At 44.1% G+C, this 12,436-nt stretch overlaps 1 protein-coding gene across 1 annotated transcript in view; it reads left to right on the forward strand.

Moving 5' to 3' along the window:
* The window catches only part of ATRN (attractin), a 141,030-nt gene that overhangs the window by 68,276 nt on the left and 60,318 nt on the right, over window positions 1-12,436 (forward strand). The window contains exons 16-21 of the mRNA XM_062493856.1: window positions 752-968; window positions 2,107-2,292; window positions 3,610-3,843; window positions 4,480-4,617; window positions 10,284-10,377; window positions 11,709-11,761. Coding sequence (XP_062349840.1) covers window positions 752-968; window positions 2,107-2,292; window positions 3,610-3,843; window positions 4,480-4,617; window positions 10,284-10,377; window positions 11,709-11,761 — 922 coding nt within the window. The remainder of the gene's footprint in view (window positions 1-751; window positions 969-2,106; window positions 2,293-3,609; window positions 3,844-4,479; window positions 4,618-10,283; window positions 10,378-11,708; window positions 11,762-12,436) is intronic.

Here is a 12,436-nt window from a genome sequence, read left to right on the forward strand (position 1 = left end):
AAATTCAGGAGGACGTGGAGCTGCTGGAGAGAGTCCAGAGGAGGCCCCAGAGCTACTCCAGGGCTGGAGCTGCTGTGCTCTGGAGCCAGGCTGGGAGAGCTGGGAATGTTCCCCTGGAGAAGGGGAGGCTCCAGAGAGAGCTCAGAGCCCCTTGCAGGGCCAGAAGGGGCTCCAGGAGAGCTGGAGAGGGACTGGGGACAAGGGATGGAGGGACAGGACACAGGGAATGGCTTCCTACTGCCAGAGGGCAGGGCTGGGTGGGATATTGGGAATTAGGAATTGGGAGGGTGGGCAGCCCTGGCACAGGGTGGCCAGAGCAGCTCTGGCTGCCCGTGGATCCCTGGCAGTGTCCAAGGCCAGGTTGGACACTGGGGCTTGGAGCACTGGTGACTGTGCTGGGGGAGGCTCTGTTTTGCAGTTGCTGCTTTTTCAAGTAAACTGTACATAGATGTTTAGTAATGACAAGAAAATGTGTTAGTATGAGCATGATATGCTTTGTCATGCTGTTGCTGTTGGAAGCTGCAGCTCTAGGGTATAAAAGTGCATAAAATCATTCTGAAGTAGGTGATGTTTACTGATTTTAGCAGTAAAACCACATATTATACCAATAGAGCTCAAATGCTCCTCCCCAGAATGAAAGTGTGCCAAAAAATAAATTGCCAGTAGAAATAGTTGTCTTATAGGATCTTTGTATTAAGAAGTTTGTGGCCAGCACCACTAATTTAGATTTGACTTGCTCCTTTATTTCTAGCCCAAGACTTTGACTCCGTGGGTTGGACTGAGGAAAATCAATGTGTCCTATTGGTGCTGGGAAGACATGTCTCCCTTCACCAACACCCTCGTCCAGTGGCTTCCCAATGAACCAAGTGATGCTGGATTTTGTGGATATTTAGCTGAGCCTTCCCAACAGGGATTGAAGGCAGCAACGTGTATCAACGAGGTCAACGGCACTGTCTGTGAAAGGCCAGGTAACAACAGCTGTCTGGTTGATTTATATTTCCTAGAGAGTAAAGAGAATGCAATTTATTATATTTTAAACCAGCTGCATCATGACTTTGCCAAAGAAAAGTACTTGTGAATCAGTATCTTGTGTACGTATGTCATGCAGGAAGTAGAAATTTTAAAAACAGCTGAACATTTATGCTGTTAACTGTAAAATATTTGAAGTACATTATTTTAATTATTTTTTTCTCGATTGCATACCTACGTGTGACGCTTAGGGTAATTATGGTATGGAGCAATCTCCTGTTTCAAAAAAAACCAAAAAAAAAAAGTAACTTCCTGATTGAATTCCCCTTTTCCCCCTCCCCTGCTATGTAGCCAGAGGAGGATTTTATCAAAGTTTGAAATTAATTGGCCAAGACACTTTGGAGATATGAGAACTTTGGAAAAAAAAAAGCTATTTGCTTTTGGGGAAAGTCTTCCAGCTTTGTTAAAATTGCATATCTTTTCAGATGGCTTGGTCTGTTAATTCTCCATTGTAGCTGATTATTTCTGAATACCAATTAGTGCCTCTTTAAGCATTAGGGAAGTTGGTTGATTCAATAAAAAATTTAAGTACACTGCACCAGTTGAAATAATTCTTTGTGGAAATGCAGGATGCAAATCCTGAATGTGGAGCCTGAACTAAAAATTCCGTTATGTTTTCACTTGCAGCACTTGGGTTTAAGCTTTACCCTGGTTTTTATGGTCTGAGAACGGTCACTTGAAGCAAAACTGAAAGCATTGGCTCATACTGCAAACTGCTGAGTTGGTTCTGCTTTCAGTGCTTGTTTGATGTCTGGAACTGATCAAATCACTTAAAAAACATCCCTGCCTGCTGATGTGAAACAGGGTTCTACCCTGCACTTTGGTGGGGAGTTTAGCTAAGGAATATCTCAGCAGAACTGCAGAGAAAGAGACTGGGCTCACAACACTGTTCCCAGATTTGCTGTGGCTGCCCCTGGATCCCTGGCAGTGTCCAGGGCTGGACTCTGGGGCTGGGAGCAGCCTGGGATGGTGGGAGGTGTCCCTGCCGTGTCAGGGGTGGGATGGGATGGGCTTTACGGTCCTGAAGTATTCCACGGCTGCTTGTGGAAGAGAACTGATGGCTGTCGTCCCCCACAGCCAACCACAGCGCCAAGCAGTGCCGCACGCCCTGCGCGCTGCGCGCCGCCTGCGCCGAGTGCACCAGCGGCAGCTCCGAGTGCATGTGGTGCAGCAACATGAAGCAGTGCGTAGACTCCAACGCCTACGTGGCCTCGTTCCCCTACGGGCAGTGCATGGAGTGGTACACCATGAGCAGCTGTCCACGTGAGTCACCGCTCCTGCTCGGGGCTGGGCACCAGGCCATCCAAACCTGCGGGCTGTGCTGGGAATGTCCTGCGCCAGAGGAACGGGGCCAGGCTGGGTGGGCTCTGGAGCACCCTGGTCTAGTGGAGGGTCTCTTGCCCATGGCAGGGGGTGGAACAACACAGTCTCTAAGGTCCTTTCCAACCCAAACCATTCTCTGATTGCCTGATTATCAAATCCAAATTAGGGTTTATATGAGTGTTTTATTCTGAAGTACTGTCTCCTTAGAGACTGTAGTAGGAATTCTACCTTATTTGAAATAAATTATATACTTTTTTGCCCCTTTTAGGTAGATGTGAGCAAACTGCAAAAGCTTCATGGCATTTTGGAATAGTGTGTATTCTTTTCAAACTGGCGTAAAAGAGCCTAAAAACTTAAAATGAGTGAAGATGTAGAAGTTGTTTTATTTATGTTGACTTCTTTAGGAGCTGGGTGTGAGCAGGGGCCTCACAAGTAGCTCAAAGTGTTGCAAAATAAGAGATGAAGAAAATAAATTTAAGGAACATGAGAATATGAACCTCCCACATTGCCAGAGGTCAAAAGTTGGAGGAAGCATCAGGAAGGAGATGAGTAAGCTGAAATAATGGAAAACAACCTTTTTTTCTCTTTAAAGGCAAATATTGTCTATCTAAACATCAAAATGGAAAGTCTGCTTATCTTGTAATACCAAGAATCCAGAAAATTTTTTCAAGATGGTCTGGGGAAAAGAATAGAAGAAAGTTTTCTGTATGTAAAGAGTTTGTCACCCCTGAAATTCAATCCCATTAGAGAAAGGAGGGGCTAAAGGGTAGAATTTCATTCTCCTATTTGTATTCTATTTTTTTTTTGACTCAGATAAATACTTGAAATAATAGCATGTGATACTGAAATGTGGCAGGAAGAGGCTCAGAGTGACTGAACTGGTTGGTTTTTAGCCTTTGCTTCCAGATGGCTCATTTGGCCATCTGATCTCTTTTTAAATCAATCGGAGATGTTTTGTAGAGGGAACATTAACCTCTGGTGTTAAAGGATGGTGGGTAATGGTTTGAAAGACCTCTCTGTGTTGTGCTGTTTTGTAAGTCATTGATTATTGGAACCTTTGTTGATAGTTATCTTAGATTCTGGACTAAATATGCTGATAGGAATTAATATATTACTGTGAATATCAGAATAAATATTTCTAGATTTGGTGAGATAAAAATACAATTACACAGAATACATTCTGCATTTTTTTGTTCCCCATGTTTGAGATAGTGATTTATTCTGCAATTTCATGTTTTGTTTTGTTTTTTTTTGTAGCTGAAAACTGCTCAGGGTACTGCACCTGTGCTCAGTGCTTGGAGCAGCCGGGCTGTGGATGGTGCACAGACCCGAGCAACACTGGGAAGGGCAAGTGCATCGAAGGCTCTTACCGGGGTCCTGTCAAGATGCCAACCCCATCCACACCAGGGAAACACAGCTTGGAGCCTGTCCTCAATGTCAGCCTGTGTCCTGTGGAGAATAGCTATAACTGGTCCTTTATTCAGTGTCCAGGTAAACGAACAGCGTTTAATTGTCCAACATTTCGATTAAGTTCAAGGAGAGAGAGTTTTTAAGACTATGGTCATGTCTAATGTTCCCTGCTGTTAATGAAGGGAGTAGAAGAGTATGGAATATAAATGGGAATTACACACTTGGCGATGGAAGGAGCTGTGAAGCAGCTGAGCTGCATGAAGATATTATTTATTACTTGGGAGAAGTTTTTCCTTTCCCTACAGACCTTTGCTGAGATTTTAACTTCTGTTTATTTATTTTAAGAATGTTTGAAAGAAAGGCAGATCTTCCTTTGAAGGTTGTTTTAAGTGTTAATAATGCTTAGGATGATTTTTGACTAATGTTTTTTACAGAAAGCCAACACTCCACTCCCTGTTCCTTGTAAATCCATCCCACCAACAGCTTCCAGTCCAATGTGCGCATAATGTTTCGCAGTTCAGTTTTCCATGTGTTGCTTTAAATTTCATTTTTTGATACACACCTGTCTTTGGGTCTGTGTATTGCTAGCAAGAGACAAGAACCTCTTGGGAAGGTGTATGAAATGGTTTCATTTGTCCTCTGCACCGTACAGACTCCTGAGGGTGTCTGGGAGCTATATTTGAGCACCAGTACTCATAGTTTTCCTGTTTTCCACAGCCTGTCAGTGTAATGGGCACAGCAAGTGTGTAAACGAGAGCATCTGTGAGAAGTGTGAAAACCTGACCACGGGCAGGCACTGTGAGATGTGTATCTCTGGCTACTATGGGGATCCCACCAACGGGGGCACGTGCCAGCGTAAGTGCTGCCTCAGAGCTTCCTGCACTAAGCTCCTCCACGGTTTTCACTCTTTGCTCATTCCTCTGCTATCTGAACACAAATCATATCCTGGTAATTCATGTTTTCTTTCCTGCAGGCGAGGCTCAGTTCTTGTTTCTTCAAATCAAAGACACTCAAACTGATGAGTGAAATTGCTTTCATTGCACATAAAGATGATTTTATACCCTCCTTTCTAAACTTGGAATGACCACAGTGAAAAATGCTTGTATTTTAGTGTTAGATGATGCTGTTTTTAAAAGAAAGTGTTGATCCAAATGTCTTCAACAAATTTCTGCTTATCTAAGTTTCACCTTCTATTCCATTTGGTTAATGTGTTGTGTGTCTATAGTTAAAATTGTCTGCTTCATAAAGGCTTGCTATGTTTCACTGAGGATTTGGATGGATTTCAGTTGAGGATTAGGAGAACCCTGTTAAAATTGTATTTGAGTTGGTAAAGTGCTTTGGGACTCTTTGGCACAAAGAGCTATTTTCAGCTGTGCAAGATCCAGTTAACAAATTGGGAAGAGGGCTGCCTTGAAAAACCATGGCATTTAATACTGAGAAATATAAATGGAAGACTTGGAGTTTTGACCTGCAACCTTGTGGCATAGTCTTGAACTGCTGTGATTTTTTTCAGTGCTGTGGCAGGGGGTGACCAGTTGTAAACCAGAACCCAGCTGTGAGAGGTGCAGATGTGAGGGAAGGTGCTTCTTGCTCCTGAGTGATTTTCCTAGAGTCATGGAATAGTTTGGATTGGAAGGGACCTTAAAACTCAGCTCATTCCAATTCCCTGCCATGTGCAGTGGCACCTCCCAGTATCCCAGGCAGCTCCAAGCCCCAATCCAGGGATCCACGGGCAGCCACAGCTGCTCTGGCCACCCTGTGCCAGGGCTGCCCACGCTGCCAGGGACCAATTCCTGCCCAAAATCCCACCCAGCCCTGCCCTCTGGCAGTAGGAAGCCATTCCCTGTGTCCTGTCCTTCCATGCCTTGTCCCCAGTCCCTCTCCAGCTCTCCCGGAGCCCCTTCAAGCCCTGCAAGGGGCTCTGAGCTCTCCCTGGAGCCTTCCCTTCTCCAGGGGAACATTCCCAGCTCTCCCAGCCTGGCTCCAGAGCGCAGCAGCTCCAGCCCTGGAGCAGCTCTGGGGCCTCCTCTGGACTCCCTCCAGCAGCTCCTCGTCCTCCTGAATTTGGGATCCAGGGCTGGGGCAGCTCTCCAGGTGGGGTCTCACCTGGGGGGGGGCACAGGGACAAAATTCCCACCTTTCCTGCTGCCCAAATGCTGGGATCAGCCCAGGGCTGGGGGGATCTGGGCTGGGCCATGTCCAGCCCTCATCCAGCAGCACCCCCAAGTCCTTCTCCCTCTCAGCCCTTTCAGGGCTGCTCTCAAGTCATTCCCCACCTATCCTGAGTTTGGGCTCTGGTTTGGTCCAACCCCAGTGCAGGACCTTGCACTTGGCCTTGTTGAACTTCATGAGGTTCACACAGTCCCATGTCTCCAGTCTGTCCAGGTCCCCTTTGATGCTATCCAGGAACTGTGGGAGGCTATCTAGGTCTGTGTGGATGTCCCCCCTTCCCTCTAGCATGCTGACCTTACCAGTTTGTTGTCACCAGCAAACTTGCTGTGGGTTCCTCAGTCCCACTTGCCTCTGTCACCAACAGAGATATTAAACAGTGGGTTATGTTAGTGGAGTACAGTGAGGTGGGAAAAGACAATTCGATGCAGTGATGGAAAAGGTAGAATAAAAATAACATTGCTCAAAGTGCCAGTACTTCTGTGAAATGAGTGTGGGTGGTTTGTGGCCAGCCTGGAAGAATGAAGTGGAGCTGCCTCCCTTAGAGCAAAGGGATATAGAATTCCAAGCAGACAGCACAACAATGTGGGTACAAAGGAGAAGGTGCATTCCTGACACTTGATTTCACAACATTATCTGCCAGATTAAATACTACTGATACTAATAAACTCATTTCAGCTGAAGAGGCTTTGAAATGCTCTAAAGTTTACTTGAAAGTAATGAATAAATTGAGGCTGAGTTGCTTGAAAAAATACAGAATTCTACCCTGAGCTTTCAGGTTTAATCACTGGATCGCAAGGTGCCTGTTGGTAGGTGTAGCTTTTCTATGCGTGTGGAAATGGAGAGTAAGTTCTTTTGGACTCTTGTGCATAAGGATTGTCCCAAAATAGTTTGTCATTGGGATAATGAATGGCAGACTGAAATCATCCAGATGCCTGAAAAAGAAATTAGAAAATGTATTGAGAGATTGTGGAACAGTGTTCATTCCTTATCTGATGGAACCAGTAGCTCATGTCAGAAGTGCTTTGCTCTCAAATGCTTTGGACCCAGGTTTTTATTTTGCTGTAACACTGTTTACTGGGAAGGGGAAAGAACGAGGGAAGCAGGAACCTGGGCAGAAAGGCTGAGGTGGATTGGGAAAGGGAAAGCTGGAGCAAATCACCCTATCTGATGCAGCCAGGCTGATTGCTGCCAATTAGTCATTTCTGCTTGGTGAAAGCATTTTCAGAGGGGAATTCTTCAGATAAGCATTGGCTGATGGGCAGCAGAGCTAACTCCTGTTTTCTCCCTTCTTTGAGCTGTGTTCCTTTCATTCTTTCCCATTAATAACGTGCTGATTTCATTCTTCTTGTGCATTTGTGAAGAATACTTAGTGCTGCTCTGTTTTTAGAGGCCATGGTCACAGCCATGCTGACACGCAAACAAACATCTGTATGTTTGTACACTCACTGCCTGGTGCAAGTCCTGGGATTACGGAATGGTTTGGGTTGGAAGGGTTCTAATAGACCATCCCATCCAACGCCCTGTCCATGGCAGGGACACCTCCCACTGTCCCAGGCTGCTCCAGCCCCAATGTCCAGCCTGGCCTTGGGCACTGCCAGGGATCCAGGGGCAGCCACAGCTTCTCTGGGCACCCTGTGCCAGGGCCTGCCCACCCTCCCAGGGAAGAATTTCTTCCCCTTATCCCATTTAACCCTGCCCTCCTATTTGAATGCCTTCAGTCCTACATATTCCTGTAAAAAGTCCCAACACAAGATTATATTACGTGGGTTGAAAATATTTTGTCAAACTGCAGTTATTTCCCTGAGAAAATTGTTAGCATCACATCATATGCCCTGGTGTTGGCAGAGCTGGGCAGTTAATAACTAAATGGCAGGTAAATGACTCCTCAGAGGTTGCTTTTAGGAAGTCTCCAAGTAGAGGAGAATTAATCAGGAAGGGGAGGAAATGCAGCACATCAAATGCAAAAATAGCTGCAAGGTGCTCTCTCTGCATTCAGGATTTTTCTGAATTTTCTGGTTAAGAGTTTCCCATGAAAATATGGTGGTGGGAGATAAGGTTTTTTCAAGTGAAGGGAATGTACTATTATGCCTGGAATCAGATTGCATCTGTGGCAGTGCTTCTGAACACGTCCATGCAGCCTTCACTGGTGGCCCATGAGCTGCTGGTGCCATGGATCTGCCTGATTCCCTCTCCCAGGGCTCAGGGAGGCCCTGCAGGGCAGCTGAAGCATGTGGCATGGAAGAATAGTGTTGGGCAGGTGGGTGATGGTGTTGCCATTGGGAAGCTGGACCATCACAAACATGGAAAGAGGAGTAATGGTCACTATGACCATCTCTGAATGAATCTGTGACCTGTGGTTTGTGGAGAAGGTAGGAGACTCATCTGGTGGATGGTGCTTCATCATCAGGCTGTTACCATGGTACAGTCAAAAAGCCATTTCCAGTGGTTTTGGGTTTCTGCTCTATCATTGTACTCTGGCAGGAAATTGTCCTTTGTAGACTCCAGTGAGGTTGTCTAGAACATTCTGTCAATAGTTTGTTTCCAAAGTTTAAAGTTCTCTGAAAAGCCATGAGAAAATGTCTCTGTGCATATTCCAGTTCTTCAGTGAGTGATCTCCAGTTACAGGCTTGTAGAAAAGTGGATAAATTAGTCAATTCTATTGTTTGAAATAGAGATATTTGAGTGTCCAGTCTTCTTGATACACCAAAGAGCAGAGAGGAAAGATAAATTAATGTTATTGCTCAAGATGCTGCAATCGGCCTTTAAACAACCTGAGGTTTAAAAATCAGGAGACATTTCATGTGTGTTCATACTGAATATTGATCCAACTTCACTTTGCTTCCTTTGTGCAAGGCATAAAGAAAGAAGTACAAGACATTCTCAGTAGTACTAAGACTTAATTTTCTTTAAGTGGCACTAATGAAAAGAGTGTTTCCTTCACAGAATATAATTATTTTGTTGAATTTTCATTCAGTCTCCTTGTTCCCACACCAGGCCTTTTTGCTTCTTCCTATTTTTCTCTGTGTTACTGCTAGGAAACCACTCATCCACATCTGAGGAGCACAATTAAGTGTCCCTGATACAGTATAGCTTCCATTATGTGCCAACAGAAAGAAGATATCAAAAGGATTCTGAAAATGAGGTCCAGGCTGGCAGAGATATTCAGGATGGGGACTTCATGTCTAAGAATCTGCTGGTGCATTGATTGGCATGGCTGCTTAGTGAGGAGGAATATGCCTTTTTAACAAGGAAGCTCCAGCCTTTAAAGCATCTTGTTCCCAGCAGGCTCAGATCATAAACAAGGGATCTTTGCTTTGTGTAGTTTTTTTCATTATATTGTATACTTTGCTATGCTCAACTCCAGATGGATGCACCTGCATTGGCAGAATGACTCCTGAAAGGCACCTAGATGCCAGGAGAAGTTGTTAAATCTGTTTTTCCAGTGACAGTGAAAAAGATATCAAAGTCAACTGGCTGTGTAGGCTTTGTTCTTACTTGTTGGTTTGTTTTTGGGGTTATTGTGAATGTTTCTCTTCTATATCTTTATAAATAAAAGTCTCAAAGTGTGTCAATATGAGCATTTAGCTTAAATAAGGAGCATTCTTGTGAAGAAAATCTCCTGTGTGTCCCTACCATGTTACCCTGGGTTGCATCTTGAGCAAACTGAGGTGTATGAGGAGGTCTGTTTTGGGCATGCCCCAAATCTGAAGTAGTTTAGGGCTGTACAGGTTTCCTTCAACCACAATTTGATATTTGGCACAAAGCTATCCTAAAGTATATTGGGGAATGCACTCCATCTATTCCCAGCATGGATGACATCATCTTAGCATCAGATGTTTTCTGCTGATGCTGTTGATAATGACATTATTTCCTCAATAGAACTGATGAAAGATTATTTTTCCCTAGGCCTATTTATTAGTTTCTGTGAAAAGCCCTTGAAGTCCCACAGGCTTTGTTTTATTTTCCAGACTCTTCTCTCAAGAGTTTTGAGTTGGGCTGAAATGTGTTAGCAAGCCCAAAATGATTCCAAATATTGTCTTTTCCTTCCTAGTTATAATATCACCCCTGCTGTCTAACAATAGGAGAGGAAGCTAAATGAATTTCAGAGGCTAAAAAGCAGAGTCTGATGATGATTTCATACAAAACACCAGTCCTGTGCTTGCTCTGTTTTGACACACAGTTCTATTTTAATCTGCCTTCTGTAGCACAAAAAAAGCAAAGAGCACCAAATGGCTTTTCATCTGCACGTTAATTGTTGATGTGTCTCAGACCACTAAAGGACTTAATTGCTATCAAATCTGTTTCCTTTCTTCATTCAATGTTACATCTTCTCCCCCTCTGCTCAACAGCTTGCAAGTGCAATGGCCACGCGTCCGTCTGCAACACAAACACAGGGAAATGTTTCTGCACAACCAAGGGAATCAAAGGAGATGAGTGTCAGCTGTGAGTTCATTTCCCTTTCTTATTTGAAAATAAAAAATTATGCACGTACCTCCTTTCACCCCCCCACCCCCCCCCAACCCCTGTTTTTTTTATGGTTTGTTTATGATGTCTCTGCTGATTTCTTCCTCCTGACAGTTGACTGACTTCACTGAGGGTGCAACCAGCCGTGCTTCCCCTGGGGAATATCATGAACAGGGTGATTTCCTGCAGAATTCCAATTTTAAAAACATTTCAAAAATGAATGTCATGCAGAAGGGATGGGTGAAAAAATCCTCACCCCCCAAACTATGCACAGAATAACAGAATAGTTTATATGGGAAGGAACCTCAGGGCTCCTCCTGTTCCACCCCTGCCATGGCAGGGACACCTCCCACTGTCCCATGCTGCTCCAGCTCCAGTGTCCAACCTGGCCTTGGACACTGCCAGGGATCCAGGGGCAGCCACAGCTGCTCTGGCCACCCTGTGCCAGGGCCTGCCCACCCTGCCAGGGAACAATTCCTAATTTCCACTATCCCACCCAGCCCTGCCCTCTGGCAGTGGAAGCCATTCCCTGTGTCCTGTCCCTCCATGTCTTGTCCCCAGTCCCTCTCCAGCTCTCCTGGAGCCCCTTCAGGCCCTGCAAGGGGCTCTGAGCTCTCTCTGGAGCCTTCCCTTCTCCAGGGGAACATTCCCAGCTCTCCCAGAGCAGAGGGGCTCCAAAGCAGAGGGGCTCCAGCCCTGGAGCATCTCTGTGGCCTCCTCTGGACTTGCTCTGCTTTGCTTTATCCCTCAGTGGTTTCTTTTTAATTGGTAGATTTCAGTGCCCGTGCTCTCTGATGATGTTCAGTGGGAGTGTAAATATATCCGAAATGAGCCTTTGACATTCAAGCAGTTTAATGGAGCAGTTTTAGAGCAACAAAATTGCTGGAGGATTTTCTGTAACATAACAGAAATGCTTTTAGTGTAATGTTAGAGGAAATAATTTAATTCCAAATAATTTCATTGCCAGGTTTATTTTTAAAGCACTGCTCACATGAGCAAACATTTATAGGATAGAACCTGGAATAGCTATAAATGACTAAGCTAATCCAGTTCCATGCATTGTGAACAGCTAATAAATACCTTCCAAGTAGATGCAAGTGTTATATCCTGAATTTTATATTGCATTTTTACTGCATATGAGTTGAACTTGCAGGGAATATGGAATTTCTTCATCAACCCAATCTAGCTCATACATTAATCTTTAATTGTGTACTGTTATAAGCACAGGTTGTGTTTTCTGGTATTTAGTGGCTGGGAATAAATAGAACTGAAAAAAAATTCATTTATTAAAAGATGTATATTCTTTTCAGGTGTGAAGTTGAAAACAGATATCAGGGAAATCCACTTAAAGGAACGTGTTACTGTGAGTACCCTTGGGTTTGTTTTGTTTTTTTTGGAGATAAAAAATGTGATTGAAGTTTAAAATACCTTATTTAAAACTTGTTTAGTTGCCTCAGCATGTGTTTAAAATATGGGGGATTAGGGAAAGGACTAAAAAATAGCTCTAAAAACCTTTACTTTTCTCAAATACATTGTTTAAAGAGAATGAAAATACTTTACTTGATAAGGTCCGTGTGATGATTGGATCTTTTGAACAATGTTTTAAATGTTTTTCATGTGACTGAGATTGTCTGGTCTTTTGGAGAGCACTTTAAACTATATTCCTAACAGGTAAAAAGCAAAGAATGTCCTTAGATTTTTTTATAAATGCAAAATACTGTTTATTTTAAATTCTGGTCCATGTTAGAATGGATTTCAAAATTGCCATGCTTCCTCTGAAATGAGCTTTTGGATTCCCATGCAGTTCCAGAAGATCCTTTGCCAAGATTCAGATTACCTAATGTAAACTTTCCCACTTCTATTTGCAAATACTAGCAATCAGCAGCCTGGCAGGCGTGGAGAGATGGAATCTTAAACTACACGAAGTCTCCAGTAGTGGTTTTGTCCAGCTCAGAAATGATCAACTGGCTGGTTTTGGCTTATTTGAATTCTGCCTGTGGGGCCAAACAGAGCACTGCTTGCTTCTCATGGCATCTCT

The sequence above is a fragment of the Cinclus cinclus genome, chromosome 5 (genome assembly GCF_963662255.1).
Source record: "Cinclus cinclus chromosome 5, bCinCin1.1, whole genome shotgun sequence".
Taxonomy (NCBI): domain Eukaryota; kingdom Metazoa; phylum Chordata; class Aves; order Passeriformes; family Cinclidae; genus Cinclus; species Cinclus cinclus.